General features: G+C 41.9%; 1 protein-coding gene across 9 annotated transcripts in view; it reads right to left on the reverse strand.

The window, feature by feature from the left end:
• The window catches only part of LOC144527342 (RNA-binding protein Musashi homolog 2), a 246,984-nt gene that overhangs the window by 65,971 nt on the left and 164,221 nt on the right, over positions 1-16,792 (reverse strand). For all 9 annotated transcript variants that reach the window (XR_013502816.1, XR_013502817.1, XM_078265280.1 and 6 more), the window contains exon 8: positions 1,490-1,572. Coding sequence is in view for 7 of the 9 variants with exons in the window: in XM_078265280.1 (XP_078121406.1) it covers positions 1,490-1,572 (83 nt within the window). In the remaining 2 variants the exon portion in view is untranslated. The remainder of the gene's footprint in view (positions 1-1,489; positions 1,573-16,792) is intronic.

A 16,792-nucleotide genomic window follows, 5' to 3' on the forward strand; every position in this document is an offset into this window, starting at 1 on the left:
TTAATGTTGTGCTCTGAAAATAGCCAAAGTTAATCCTTTAAAGAAAAAAATAAGCATTTTATGAATTAATAATGATTACTTCATTATTGAACATTAACTTGGCCAACTATTTGTTAAGCAAAATTACATTCCTAATTAGGACTAGTGTTTACAATCCAATTATTATCTAATTAGAACTTCTTACAAATAGGCTGTGTCTTGGACTTAAATGAGGCTCATTTTTCAAGGTAAAAGTTGGCGAGCGACACACAAAACGGTATGTACAAATGTAATCCAGAGGTTTGATAGCAGATTTGTTGGTAACAAATGTCTTAATAGCTATTTTTGTAAGATAACAAATTGTGCAGAAATAGGTTGTAAATAGTTTTTGAAATCAAGAATTGACAGCATTGGCAGCATTTGGTTTGCTTTGTGTGCATAAATAGATGCTCTGGCGTGTGCATCGGTGCTTCATGTTGATGTGTGATATTTGTGTGTTCACAGAGTGCTATACCAACATGTCAAAAGGATCTGAGACATTTGATTGTGACAGAACATCTTTCATGCGCATACAGTTATTTCTGTCACACTTTGGCTTTTTTTTGGTGGTTGCAGTGCTAAGCATCGACTGTTATGCAGCACAGAGACACAGAGGGATGTATACTGGGGTCATATGTGACCTGGGTTGGTCCCTAGTGAACATGGTTCTACTACGCTGGTCCTGTCAGTCAGATAGCCAGTCAGTCACATTCAGGAAAAGAGGCTGGGAGAGAGTGAAGACACACACAGAGAGAGGGGACCCGACAGAACGTATTCCCTCCAGTCAATCACTAGCCACAGAACTGCTCAAATGATGCAGGTTCTCTCAAGAGGCCTGCAGGGTGGAACTGGGTGAAGGAGGACCTAATGTCACACTCGCTACACTGAAGTCGCTTCCTGTCAATTATCATAAGATACATGATGGCTTAGGACAACTTCTACTGAACTCTGTAGGGTGCTCAGAGATGACCATATTACTGGTGTAAATAAAACAAGCATCACTGGGACTTTGGGAAGGTGTTAATCCCTGACTAATGAACTCTGCCTCTGCCAGTAGCTTCCCTGGACATAGCCACCTGTGTGTGTGTGTGTGTGTGTGTGTGTGTGTGTGTGTGTGTGTGTGTGTGTGTGTGTGTGTGTGTGTGTGTGTGTGTGTGTGTGTGTGTGTGTAGGGGATTCAGAGAGAGGGACAGGCTCCACTCTCCCGTCCCTCAGCCTGACAGGCAGAACTCAGCCACACAATTTCACGGTTTGTGGGCAGTACACACCACTGCTTTCCCATCCCTGAGACCCAGAGACTCACAGTGTGTGTGTGTGTGTGTGTGTGTGTGTGTGTGTGTGTGTTAGCCTGTGCATATGAACATGAACACACCCACCTCCTCCGCTATTAATACTAGGAGGAAAAGAAGAAATCAAATATTAATCCTTCAACAACCACCTAGAATTGAAAAAAAAAAATGAGTGGACTTACCATTTTGTTATTGATTTCATGAAAATGAATTTCACAGACTTTCTCTACGATGTCTTCACTCTCAAAAGTTATGAAGCCAAATCCTATGCAGAGAGAAACAGAGAAGGGAGGGGGGAAGAGAGGGAGAGAATGGGTTAGTGGAGAGCCTTAACAAAACTTCAGGAACTAAAAAGAAAGTGCACCACCAAGATGGAATATTATCACGAGCCAGATCCAAAAACTATGCGAGTACATCCATGGAGACTGGCTTGGGCATGCAAAAGAACAAGTGAACAAGACAGACAAGACAGACACTGTCCTCTTTAAATCATGAATATGATGAAATCTGCCACATTATTAAGGGCACTCAAGGACCTCTTCTACAAAGAGAAGAAGGAAAAACAGCACAAAGCTCATTTAATGAGATTCAGGGAGCTAGGGCCCAGCATTTGAATTTCATTAAATGCATTTTGTGTTCTTTTTATTGAAATCTCACTGTATAACAAGCCCTCGTTTTCATGTTAATGTGGGCCTTAGAATGAATGCGTCGTTGACAGTAGGATTTTCATGCCATATTTATAGGATAAAAGCTTAACCCCTCTTTCAACACAAAGGCAGAAAGACAAGATGGTTTCAGACTTTTGAACACAAGTGGATTGCAATACTCTTCTCTGTGTTTTGATGGTGATGCACAAAGCAATCTTGCTTCTGTATAGCAGGGGTTGAAAGGAAAACTGATACTCTATTACTTTTGCAAAAGAGGAAACTGCACAAAAGACAAACAGTTAGTGAATAAAGCAGCAAGTGGGACTGAAAGGAGATGAGATTCTTTTCAAAATGGCAAACACCCCGCGATGAAATAAAATCACCTCAGACTGAGCTTGAGCCGCCGTCAGTGCAGAAGACATCCCATCTGACTAACACACACTCCACAGACAGCACCATCCATTTATTGTCATAGAATGTCAGACTATACAGTAAAAATAGTCACCTACTGAATGCGAAAAGGTACTGATACACCAATGGAAGACAACAGTTCCAATATTACTTGCTGACTGAGCTGAACAATGGTGCATATTGTCCTATTCATACAAGTTAAGACAAATCGGTTTGTTTAGGATTAAGCTCACAACCATCATCTACTAATCTACTATCTACTAATATCAAGGTCCAACATTGAAGGGAGAGCTTTTCAGAGCCTGCACATGTGCACATATTCACATACCATCACATACTGTGTACTAGGGTAAACAAACAAAAGATATTTGTCAGCCATACCAAGGGCTTCAACTAACGATCATTTTCATCACCGATTATTTTCGCAGTCGATCAATCGCTTGGTGTATAAAATGTCAGAATATAGTGAAACATGCCGATCACAGTTTCCAACAGTCCAAGGGGATGTTTTCTTTGACCAACCGACAGCCCAAAAACCAAAGACATTCAGTTCACAAAAATGTAAAACAGAGGAAAGCAGAAAATATGAAACAAGCTGAAACCAAAGAATGTTTGGTGTTTCTGCTTCTAAAAATTACTTAAACGGTCACTCATCTTTCAAACTATTTCCTATTAATTTTTTATCGATCAACTAATCAATTTATTGACTAATAGGAGCAGCTCTGGTTGATACAGTTATTCCTTTAATATTTCTGGCTATGTTGCAAATCAATGAGCAGGACTGCTTTATGGCAGTATTAGATTCCCAGGATTTTTTATCAATGTGGTTAAATACTTTATTTGTCAGGTATTTCATTCCACAGGATAAGCCAATTCCCATTCCCACCATACTGATCATATCATACTGATATCACAATATAAAAAGTTAGATATATCACATATACCCTACCATATATATTATCCATATCATCCACTACTACTGTTTAAATGGTGTTTGATAAATATTTAGTACCTTAAGAGTCTTCATATTCACACCCAAGCAGAAATGGCAAAATGAAGTGTACTATGATACATTTGTCTCCTAAACCGCTTATTCTACAAATTCATCAGATCATCCAGAAAAATACAGATTTCTTTGTTAGGAGCTGCTGCTTACTAGCCAGCCTATCACAAACACTGGCATCCATCGTTTTGTCATCAAGTCTTCATCTCTCACAGGCATTTTTCTTCTCTGCTCCTCCTCCAGCTCCTCTACCATAAATAACAAAAGATTCTCCTCAAGCCCATCTCCTGCTACTAACACAAGCGAGAACATATCAAAGCAGCCCTGTCAAAAGAAGGGTTGGAAACCTAATGTGTGAGCTGATTAATGGGAAACATCTAATCTAATGAGATGTTATGAGACAGAATATCAATTTCCACTGAGACATCTCAACACTGAGCTGTGGCCACACATTTATGATGTGGGGGCTGGGGGCTGGGGGTGGGTAAGGACGGTGATGACAACAGGCATGGGGGGGAGCTGCACCCTCTTCTCCTGCTCACCCCACCTTCATGCCAACACAAGGAGCACTTTTGACAACCAACAAATCAACCGCCAGGAGTAATTTGTCACAGAAGAGGGTAGGTAGAGAGAGTGGAGTCTGGGGGGATGGAGGGTGGAAAGGGAAAGAAAAAAAAAAAGGTGGAGATGAAAGGGGGCAGAAAAAGTGACAAGGAAAGAGGTTAACACACATGGCCCCTGTCGCCACACTCCTTCCTGCTGCTATAGGCAGCTCCTCCATCAACTGACAGGACATTTTCCACAGCACCATTATATCCACTGAGGTCAGGGCCAAGCCATACCACCACAGCTACCACCAGCAGGGCCCTTACACCCATGACTGGATCTGTTTGAATGAACAAAAAGACATTTTGCTGTGGTGTAGACAACTATTGGAATGTATTCTGTAGACAACAACACACAACAAACATCCCTATTTTTCTCTCTCATTGGCTCAGCACACGCCTTCTTAGTCCCCTGTGGACTGTCTGAACTTCTGGCCCTGCCATTACAGTGCAGTCCTTTGCTCTACTATCCTATTTTACAGACCTTACAGACAATTACAGGCCACAAAATAGCAGCAACAGAAACATTCCTCTCCCCCATCCTCCTTTCTGCAGGGTGTCAGCAGAGCGAGATTGTCCTCATGTATTCCGGCCCTTCACTTCCAACTATCCACACATGGCAGGAGGCTGACCTCAACGAGACTATTAAAGACTGTCAGCAGCACTGACAGACACAAGGAGAGAGGTGTCAACACGCTCACACTGAACAACCTTCCCACACACAGCTTAAACAATACCCTGTAAATGGAAACACATGGATTTTTGGTAGGAAGGCAGATAATAGCTGTTGTGTGGCTACTGGCTGAGGCTGCACTTTGCTCACACTTATTAGCCAGAGCTGGGCTTGGCCTCATCTCATCGCTCCACAGAATCGGCAGGGAGCCTACTTTCACGGCCTTTTAACACCTTCATCGTACTCTGTCTTTATTTCACACTCATTCCAGGTTTCTCTGCTTCTGTTGCTTTAAATGCTTTTCTTTCCCCCCCTTTGCATGCTCCGGCCCCTCCCAACCTGGAAAAAGCTGATTCTGCCAGCAGCAGATAATGGAGGAACTTGCAAATTGATGCAGCAAAGTTGACTTTGACTTGAAAAGTGGCGTAGCAGGATTCTCAAATGTGTTAATCACCAACGTAAAGTGTGTTTAAATGCTACTCTTACATTTTCTTTTGATGCCTGACATGACTTCCATCTGCACAACACAGATATTTTTCAAAAATATGACCACTCTTTCGCTGGGTTTCATGTTCATAACTAGCCGTTCTTCCAGAGGTGTTTATGTTTCATAAAATATGAGCTAGTGGTTGTAGGAGTATTATTATCAGTAGTAGTTTTAATTATTGTTATAACGATCTTGTAAGAGCATGTAAAAGAGGCATAGTTAAGGCTGATATAAATTTACAACTGCTGCAGGTAGCAGGCATCCCCCAACTACCTAATAACTGCAGCTAAATATACTGCAATAAGTACATGAGAGTGAATATAAAGCACACATGTATTATCAGTGATATACTAAGCATAGACCTGAAGCACACCTTTCTAGGTCAATGTTAAGCATGAACTGAATTTAAAGGTTTTTTTTAGGAGAGGGATGTGTGTAGAGTTTTTCCTTGCAGAATCTGGTTGGCCCTCACTATTTAGGTACATGTTACATATTATGCATAATGTGCATTCAAGCATACACACATGGAGATTTAACATCAATTCAGAAAATGATCACAAGCTCTGATACTTCAGCACAAAATGCCTCATATATCAATAACTGTAATGCATCCTCTTCAAAATCCACAACCCATAAACATGTATATCTAATGCTTTTGTTAATAGGGGGCTGTATATTGCTCCTGATTAAAAGTGCATCTAATGAGAGGAGCCTGCTGCTGGGCGGTTCTGGCAACCAGCCCTGTCAACACAGAGTAAGGAAGTGGGGCAACCGGGAGAAGTGTTAGACAGGTCCTCTGGGACACAGCAGGAAGGGAATGGAGCCTCCCCCCGATGGGGATTACACACACACACACACACACACCTACTGTACATGTACGCTTGCCTGCTAGGTCATTGGTGCAACCAACCTGCAGCAACAACTGCTCCTCCTCTCCTATACATCCCCTACTGAACTGGTTATCCTGCCCCTAATTATGCATATAGTCCAACCTTCATCTGTCCAATCAGGAGTAAGTCTAGAGGAAGCTCCTGCACTGCCTGTCTGCCTGTGTTCCCCATCTTCTTGAAATGCAGAGAAGCAGACAGAGGCAGTCCGAACACCCACGGCACAGTTAAAGGCCTTTGATCAGTATTTCCGTCTGCTATTACTTGAGACCCAAAGCCCCGGGCGTTAATCCTCTGTTTAATACAGTTAACGGCATGAACTCTCTAACAGCACAGGGCACATATAGCAGAGGAAAGAGAATAGAGAATGAACACATTTGTGAAAAAACTTGCTTCATTAAAAAACTGTGCTTGAAAATACTGAAAATGATCTGGCACATTATTATTTGTAAAACAAACTTCCTGTAAACACTAATCTAAAGTATCAGTATTTATATACTAATAGTAGTAAGTATTCATAAAGTTGACCGGTAAAAGCAAAACAATATTTGAAAAACTATTACATTTGACTCAAATTAAATTTGTGAAAATGTGTGTAATAATCAACACACTGAGGGACAGAAAATGAAAATAAAATAAGAAAGATGGAAGGCAACAAAGGAAGGAGTCTCCTGCCTCAACAGAAATACAGAGCTGTCAGCTGAGGTCTGTAGTCCTGAGACAAGTGGTGTTGTCATCCTCATTGCATTTATTATAAAACAGGTGTTTACTGTAGGTTGGTTTGGTACGTGTACTGTAGGCAGTTCGTCTAATGTCCTTACAATGTTTTGTTACGAACCTTCCCACTTCTGCCTGCTGTTGGCTTCACTGGCTTTCCTGCAGAAGCTGGTAGTTTGGGAGGGTTAATTAGCCAATGGGCTGACACCTGGGTAGGCCTCAAATTAGGGCTCAACCAAGGCTATAGCTACATGCCATGCTCATAGTGTTTGTCATAGTGTCTCTCTCCTAGGATCCACATCTCCTGGTTTTGGGTTCGTTTTGACACTTCTGTTGCAGTTACCATGCATCCATACATTCCTCACTCATCCATACACTCCACACATCCCTGATCCTATTTACTCACCACACCTCATCTTTTCGTAAATAGTTAATATGTTTATTCATCAATAAACCTTTTATTGGCACTTTAACCTGTCTGGACGCCCCTCTTTGTCGCATGCTTTGAGCCGGTTTGTGACAGTATTAAACAGTCTACTACAACTCAATAAGCTGAGTCTTAGTATGCTTTTCTGTATTCCACATGTACTCAATAAATATACAATTCATATGGTCATATTTATATCATATTACTGCAGAGGTACATACAGTATCGACCAGTGCATATTCAAAGATCAGCTCTTACACCTACTGTAAAAGCATCTTCCCTCTGGTAACTTATAACGTTTTACAATGAACAGACAAAGATGCAGGTTTTCTTTGTTATTGGTTAATATGAGACAAACACACAGAGAGGGATATAAAGACAGAGAGATAAACTAAAAAATGTGACTGATTTGATGCATGCAAGTTCGTGGGGGAAAGTGAAGATGGACGATGTAAAATGTATCACTGAAGTGCACAGTGAGCCATGAGCACTGTTACAAACAAGACAACATTCCGAAGATAAGTCTCCGGATGTTATTGCTTCAGTTGCAAGATCAAGCATAAATACATTCTTTTTTTCTTTCTTGATGCATTTCTCCTCCTTGTAACGAATTGTGCTCATGGATATGCTTGGCTTTCCTGGTTCAAATTTATAATCAGAGCTTTAATATGAAACATGCTTTTCCATGCATATGGTAACGCAAGTGTATAGGGCAGACCACCACTTTAATGTGCAAAGCAGAGAGAGAGAGAGGAGAGGTGAGCAGGTAAGCCATGGGCAGATGGCAATTTGTGGTAGGGAAACATAGCTTTTCAATGACTGCTGGCAGGAAATACAACATACATATTTTTGTTTATTTCCTTGCTCAAATATTATGCTAATCAGAACCAAAATCAAAAGCGTCAATACATTCAAATCAATACCCATCACATTTATCAATTTGGTCTTTGATATTTATGTGGACTTGGTCATGTTACATAGATTGAAGTTGTACCTGACAATGATGAACACCATGGTTAATAAGTACAAAGGCGTTACAACTGCTAAACAGATACTATACATTCTATGGCTAAATTAGAACCAGTAGCAAAATTAATCCACAAAATAAACACATACAAACAAACTCTATGGATCACTGAAAACGTGTTTTTTTAAGAAGAGACCCAGAACTACAAAAAACATTTGAATGTATGATATAATTCTCCAGGTGAGTAAGAATCCTAAGCCAGTAAGAATCCTAAGCCATATTAAATAATTTTAAAGGGGTGGTTCAGAATTTTGGACATAGGACCTCATTTCCAAGTTAGCCAGTGTGTTATTTATCAGTGGAGACAGTTTTCAACACTTTCATCCAGTCCTTCCAGTTGCAGAGTTTGCTGGTGCTAGGCTAGCTCAAGTCAACAGTATCTGCTAGCCTGCCATTAAAAGCAGTCTTACACACTCCACAGTACACCCGAGGCAAATAAATTATAACGCCAGACTATCGATGTAAATGTCTGTTGATAAAATAATGTTAGAAATAAAACTACCCTTGCATCTCAATGATCGCATTACATTTTGAGGGACTAGTTTCTCAGCAGCGGCGGAATTTTACTTAGTAGTCCGGTTAGTAGTACTGCGCCATAAAGTAAACAGAGAAGCGCACTCCAGTCGGGAAACCTAGTAGCTGCTGACATCGAGACACTGGCGGAGACCCTACTCAAGTGGCAAATGTGTAGTGATCATTTTAGACCAGATGACTTTGAAAAACCCCGCATTCTAAAGGACCACAAGTCACTGACAACGAATGCGGTTCCATCTGTCTTTCCAGATGCACCAACAGCTACTGATGAACAGGTAATAACTTTCGGTAGGCTACTCTAGATAATAAAGCTAGCTCCTTTCATAATGTTAGCCTAGCTGCTACTGATAGATTGAGACTGACAACGTTAGTGGAGATAACGTTACAGTTCTATGCATTGTGGAGAGTGACAACATTAGCTAACGGTATAGCTACACTCTTGGTAGATACCTGGCTGGGCTAACCGCTAACGTTAGGTAACTGCTGACAGAAACGTCATGTAAGCTCGGACAGTTTACATGCAAATTGCTAGCCTGTGTGCTTTCATGTACCGGTAACGTTATGTGAGTTATAGCCTGGCGGAGTGGAATTAGTTGGAGCTCACAGCGGCAGGTAAATAAACTTGCGTGATTGTCATGTAAACCGGCTTTCTCGGTAGCCTAGGTAACATCACTCCGCCGCTGCTGTAGTCTATGCTACCAACTACAGGGAACAAAGTATAACTATTGCAATGCGTTGCAATGGTATAGTTTTAATTCTAACATTATACATCGATAGTCTGGCGTTATCATTTATTTGCCTCGGTGTACTGTGGAGTGTGTAAGACTGCTTTTAATGTCAGGCTAGCAGATACTGTTGACTTGTGCTAGCCTAGCACCAGCGAACTCCGCAACTGGAAGGACTGGATGAAAAGTGTTGAAAACTGTCTCCACTGATAAATAACACACTGGCTAACTTGGAAATGAGGTCCTATGTCCAAAATTCTGAACCACCCCTTTAAAGAACACTGCCATTTTATGTACTATATAACAAGTGTCACAAGTGACTCATCTGCTAAAGCTCTGTTAGCCTTAATATTAATCAAATAAGCCAGCAGCTTTGGCTAGCTGTGCCTCAACATTGTAATGGAGTGGTAATATAGTGCTCAACAGATGTTGCTATATTTCAATAAAACACCTTGTGTAGGTGTACAAATGCAAACGCCACGCTGGGACTTCACCAACGGTAATCTTTTTTTGGACTTGGTCTGCATAGTGTGCAGTATGTCAACCTTCAATTTGACCACAACAGAAAGGTGCTGATTATGTGTAGGTGGCTGTATGCGCAAGCATCAGGTGGCAGAAGAAATAGCATAAAATTGGGCCACAATTACCAAGTGGCGTTTTAGTTTGTTTAGCAGCAGCTTTGAGGCTTTTAAAAGCTGGAACTTATTAGCTGGGACAACATTTTAAGAGGACATCTCATTACTGATTACTGAAAAATGTCACAAAGGAGTTTCTAATATCAGCATGAAATAAAGCATCAGGCCAGAGAACCATTAGACAGAAACAGTGTGATTGTAAGTTGATGTAATTTGATTTCAGTGTGCTGTTTTCTTTACGCTTGGCCTTCATCATTTTATGGCGCACCAGTGAGTTTGCACTTATCAGTTCAGAACCACTTGTTTGGACATCTTTTCTGAAATGCTGGTGAATCAATTACATTTCTGAATTCATCTTGATTTCTGCAAACTGAAGATTGAAAATAGAAACTGAAAATATATACCGTAAACAAAAAAATATATACCAGGGTACAATCATACAGTACATTACTACTCTTAAAATGTAGTGGCAATATTTTCACCCACCTACTTAAGACCAGGATGCGAGACTTGCAAAGTTTTATGGATGGATCTACTGTATACTTTTATATTAAATGTTTAACATTCAATGTGCCTGCTTCCTCTGCATTTTCTGTAGAGCAACTGGGCTCAGCATGTGTGCTGAGGGAACTAGTTTGTGCCTCTATGTAGGTCAGCTTTCAGAGTTGGCCATCAATTTCTCCTGTCCTACTTTAAGAGACACTCAGTCTCCATACAAATACACACAACCACAAACATATGTACATATGTAGCATTTGTATAAGATATGACGACTGTAACCCGGGCTTGTACAATGTCATTGATTTGATTCATGCTCCAATTACAGACATTTATTTAAACGTACACCAATACTTGTCTAACACTATAACTTCAACACATGTTGGTCAGCACAGATCTAGGTTGTCAATACATGCCCAGTTGTAGTTGGGTCAGTGGTAATAGGCACATCAACAGCAACACAGAGGGTGTGCTTGTGAAATTAATCCAGCCCTCTCCACCTCTTCAGTATACTTTGAAACACTCTAACTCTAGAAAGACCCTCATTAGTGCCAAACAATATAGCCATAAGTGTGAACTTCTCTTCTTCTATATGATCACAAGGCTGCTCTGGCAACAATTGAATGGAAGCAATTATCTGTGGAGAAGGTGACTAACTACCCTTTTTACTCACTAGCACCCAGCCAGCAGGCTACAATCAGTAAGCCATAGAGCGCTAAAAGGAGTCAAAGAAAATCTAAGAGAAAAAGGAGAATTTAAGGAGAATCTTTTTATAAATATAAAGAATATAATTTGGATTATTTTAAAACTGCACACTAGTAGACTTACAGAGATAATACAGACTTCACTGAAATAAAAAGAAACATGGCAAAATCCAAGGCACCCTGCAAAGTGAAGAAACTGATTACAGCAGAGGAAATTTTGATAGTTTAGTGGCGTTTAGTTCTTTTAGCCAGAGGTGGGCTGCCTGCCAGAGACCCAAGCTTGTTCACAAGTGCCTATCTGTGTCATTGTATGGAAGAAAATAAGCCTGCAGGTCAAACCTGGCAAATACCCTCTGTCCATTTGTAAAGCAGCCACAGCTCAGGACTTGACCTGAGGACTGAGCAGCCTCCTTAAAGAGGTGCCAGTGTCTCTATGAAGCAAAAAATGTGAGAAAACAAATCCTCAAGGCCACATTTCAGTATTTTCATCAGCTTCATCATCATGATATGATCTCATACGTGTAGTATATTTTTCTGAATGTCATTCTCCTTGTGTATTCTTAAACAAATATGTATAAATAAAAGAATATTATCAATCAGTACAACATTCCACAATTGTTGCATTGCAGGTAAAAAATAATAAGTAAGTAGAGGCAAAATGTCAAAAGGTTATTCCAAGGATTGGCCTGTTTCAGAGTATTCAATTGTCATTTATGCATTAGTTAATTTCCTAAAATGTGGCACATGAAGCAGTTTTGCTTATTTGAAGAATCAATGCATTTGCATGGATTTTGCAAATTTTTGGGTGGTATCTTCATGGTTGAATGTACTTATTGTAAGTCACTTTGGATAAAAGTGTCAGCTAAATGAATGTAATGTCATGTCATGTAATCAGTAAGCAGCATTCAATGTTGGAGCTGGTCCAGATGGAGCTCAATGTGGCCAATAACAAAAGAGACACAAGTCAGACAAATCACAGCAGACAACATATGGAAAGTATACTGCCAACAGTAGTAATATTTGTGTGAATGCTGATTCAGCAGGATTCACAGTATTGTTATCCGATTCTTCAAATTTCGCCTCTACAGTAACTTCTGCATACGTTCAGCTACAAAAAACATTCAAATATCAAAATGTTCAGCTCTTTGAGCACATGATGGGACTTCAACATTTGTTCTGCTATTTATGCTTTTTAAAATATTAAGCTTCTCATATCTCAGCTTGATATCTTTTACAGTTTTTTGTGAAATCACTGTCTAAGTTTAGTGTTCATTTCAGGATTTTTCTGCGTTGATAATGTGTGTGTATTGTGTGACTTAGAGTGCGTGATGTCATCGCTAGAGCATGGAGCCTTAAAAAAAAATCATCTTAGTCCCTTCTCTATAAATTGCTCTCACGCCCACAAATTTTACTTGTCATACATGATTTATATGTTAAAATGTAGACATTCTTGTCTAGTTTCAGCCAATGTGCTCAAGTAAACTATAGGACTTATAGTTTTTGAATGATCTGCCTCAGAGCGACAAGATGATCGCTGGAGCTTTCATTGACGATGTTATTTATCCTCATCCACTCTTGAGCCAAAACGTATTTTGAAACTACTTTTTCAGAGTCATTTTTTTATTTTTCAAGGACAGTTTGATGAAGGGGCCGCCGGTTCGATTCCGACCATCGGCTCCACAGCAAACATTTTCATTTATTATTGTGCACAGGTGTGTCATAATTAACATAAAATAAACTCAGTCACTCAATGTCTGCATCATAGCGTATCACACAGCATGGCAAAAACATTGTCTGACGCCAAGCACGAATGTTGCTGAACGAATAGCAGATTTATTCCACCAAAATGCCACAACAAAACTGAAACTGCAAGCCCCAGTTAATCCACCACTGCGAACCCTTACGTTTTACACAACATCGGCTTTTTGTTTTTTTAAAACAGCCATCCATCCATCCATCCATCCATCTTCATCCGCTTATCCGGGGTCGGGTCGCGGGGGTAGCAGCTCCAGCAGGGGACCCCAAACTTCCCTTTCCCGGGCCACATTAACCAGCTCCGACTGGGGGATCCCGAGGCGTTCCCAGGCCAGGTTAGAGATATAATCCCTCCACCTAGTCCTGGGTCTCCCCCGAGGCCTCCTCCCAGCTGGACGTGCCTGGAACACCTCCCTAGGGAGGCGCCCAGGGGGCATCCTTACCAGATGCCCGAACCACCTCAACTGGCTCCTTTCGACGCAAAGGAGCAGCGGCTCTACTCCGAGCTCCTCACGGATAACTGAGCTTCTCACCCTATCTCTAAGGGAGACGCCAGCTACCCTCCTGAGGAAACCCATTTCGGCCGCTTGTACCCTGGATCTTGTTCTTTCGGTCATGACCCAGCCTTCATGACCATAGGTGAGGGTAGGAACAAAAACTGACCGGTAGATTGAGAGCTTTGCCTTCTGGCTCAGCTCTCTTTTCGTCACAACGGTGCGATAAATTGAATGTAATACCGCACCTGCTGTGCCGATTCTCCGACCAATCTCCCGCTCCATTGTCCCCTCACTCGCGAACAAGACCCCAAGGTACTTGAACTCCTTCACTTGGGGTAAGGACTCATTCCCTACCTGGAGAAGGCACTCCATCGGTTTCCTGCTGAGAACCATGGCCTCCGATTTAGAGGTGCTGATCCTCATCCCAGCCACTTCACACTCGGCTGCAAACCGATCCAGTGAGTGCTGAAGGTCACAGGCCGATGATGCCATCAGGACCACATCATCTGCAAAAAGCAGCGATGAGATCCCCAGCCCACCGAACTGCAACCCCTCTCCACCCCGACTACGCCCCGATATCCTGTCCATAAATACTACACACAGGATTGGTGACAAAGCGCAGCCCTGGCGGAGGCCAACTCTCACCTGAAACGAGTCCGACTTACTGCCGAGAACCCGGACACAGCTCTCGCTTTGGTCGTACAGAGCTTGGATGGCCCTGAGAAGGGACCCCCTCACCCTGTACTCCCGCAGCACCTCCCACAGTATCTCCCGGGGCACCCGGTCATACGCCTTCTCCAGATCCACAAAACACATGTAGACTGGTTGGGCATACTCCCAGGCTCCCTCCAGGATCCTTGCGAGAGTAAAGATCTGGGCCGTTGTTCCACGACCAGGACGGAACTGCATTGTTCCTCTTCAACCTGAGATTCGACTATCGACCGAACCCTCCTTTCCAGCACCTTGGAGTAGACTTTACCGGGAGGCTGAGAAGTGTGATACCCCTGTAATTGGCACACACCCTCTGGTCCCCCCTTTTTAAAAAGGGAACCACCACCCCGGTCTGCCACTACTTAGGCACCGTCCCCAGACTTCCACGCATGTTGAAGAGGCGTGTCAACCAAGACAACCCCTCCACACCCAGAGCTTTAAGCATTTCTGGACGGATCTCATCAATTCCTGGGGCTTTGCCACTGTGGAGTTGTTTAACTACCTCAGCAACCTCCACCAGGGAAATTGATGCCAATCCCCCCTCATCCTCCAGCTCTGCCTCTACCATAGAGGGCGTATTAGTCGGATTTAGGAGTTCCTCAAAGTGCTCCTTCCACCGCCCTATTACCTCCTCAGTTGAGGTCAACAGCGTCCCATCCTTACTGTACACAGCTTGGATGGTTCCCCGCTTCCCCCTCCTGAGGTGGTGAACGGTTTTCCAGAAGTACCTTGGTGCCGACCGAAAGTCTTTCTCCATGTCTTCTCCGAACTTCCCCCACACACGCTGCTTTGCCTCTTTCACGGCAGAGGCTGCAGCCCTTCGGGCCCTTCGGTTCCCTTAAAACAGCCAGTACTTGTCAAAAACCGTAGCTCCCACTGCGAGCTGTGTACACTATGTTGTTGTGGAGATAGGTCTGGCAATGCAATACACAGATGGCCTGCCCGTTTTACCGCTTTCACACCAATGACCAGGGTTTCACCAGGGTTGTCTGATCAGGGTTCAACCCTCCTTTTGGAAATTCAAACCAAGCCAGTCAACATGGGTATATCCCTGGTATGACAATTCAGAGATCACCTGGGTAAACCTGGGAGCACTGCATAACAATTACTTTAAGTTCTAGAAATGGGCGGGGCTTTACACGTCATATTCAGTGAACAGCTAACATCACATACTCCCGTCCAGCTGTCTACCAGCAGAACTGTTTTGTAGCTACTTGAAATTGTCATTGTACAGTAGAGAGAGAGAGAGAGAAATAAAGCTATTTGATGATGGTTCGGCAGTGACTACATTCTGATTCCTCCTCCTCTGCATATTTATTGCAGCAGCTGGACAAGGAAGTAGGTTACTCTAGTATAGATTTTTGACCATTTTAAGATGAGGGGAGAACATTTGTCTTTGTTTGATTTCATTTAAAGTAAAGATGGGCTTTGCTGTTGTCTTTACGACTCATTTTAAAATAGACAGAGAAAATAAAGAGAGAGAGATGTGCGCTATGCAGCAGCCGCACTTAACTGCAGTCGGCGGACGTTTACCACTGTGGTGCCACGATGTGTGCCGAATGGATGTTGCTCGCTTGCCACTGCTGTGTCACTGTTGTAACACCTAAAACTTCCATACAATATGGCTATTATTCAACTTTTAAAGCTATCATATTATTAGAACAGTTATCACTTTTCCACATTTCTTACAACTTCTTCTTACACATTTTAACCAGCAATCCAGTTTAGCTTTAGGGTTAGGGTTAGCATTAGCTTTTCAAAAAAAAAACTTTAATTATTCCACATCTTTTTTACATTAGTGGTGTTATTCAACTTGTCACACACATTTTCGGCAGGAAATGCATTTTGTAGTTTAAGATGTTGGTGTAGCTCAGAAGCCTGCCTAGCTACTAAATTGAAAACCAATGTATTTAATACAATAGAGCAATTAATAGATAAAAGGCTAGCCATAAGTAATGAAACAAGACAATTTAGTAAATAGTTACTAACTACTACTTGTAATTTTAGCCATTGCATGAACATAGAGAAGTAATGAGTAAAGCAGTTCCCTCTGAAATGTACAGTATAGGTACATGTAGTTCAAGTATAGTAGAAAAATCTGCAATTATGTGAATGAGACTAGAGCTCTGTGTGGCTTTTACACTTGTGAAAACATGTTAATGCATTCCATGTAGCCCAGAAATGTCAAATAATGGTCCCTGAGATTTAGAATCGGGCAGGGAGGTTGGGCTCTAGAAACGCATGTTGGTAATGCAGAGCTTAACACTGACACTTTACAGCAAAAATACACTAACTATTTCTGCAGTGCCTGTGGCAATTAGGTCATGAGAATACTTGGGCTGGTTCCCAATAAGCTCAGTCCATTTGGGAAAAGAAAAACTGCTTTCTCGTACTCTCTCTTTCTCTGCAAATTTCTTCCTCTCTCATATTTAAAATATCTCACAATAAACCTTCTCTTGGCGCTCAGTGTGTGGATGATTGGGTTCGCTGCACCCAGTGGATTCACCCTACAACATAAGACCAACATCATCATCCAGTAACA

Source organism: Sander vitreus, chromosome 13 (genome assembly GCF_031162955.1).
Source record: "Sander vitreus isolate 19-12246 chromosome 13, sanVit1, whole genome shotgun sequence".
NCBI lineage: Eukaryota > Metazoa > Chordata > Actinopteri > Perciformes > Percidae > Sander > Sander vitreus.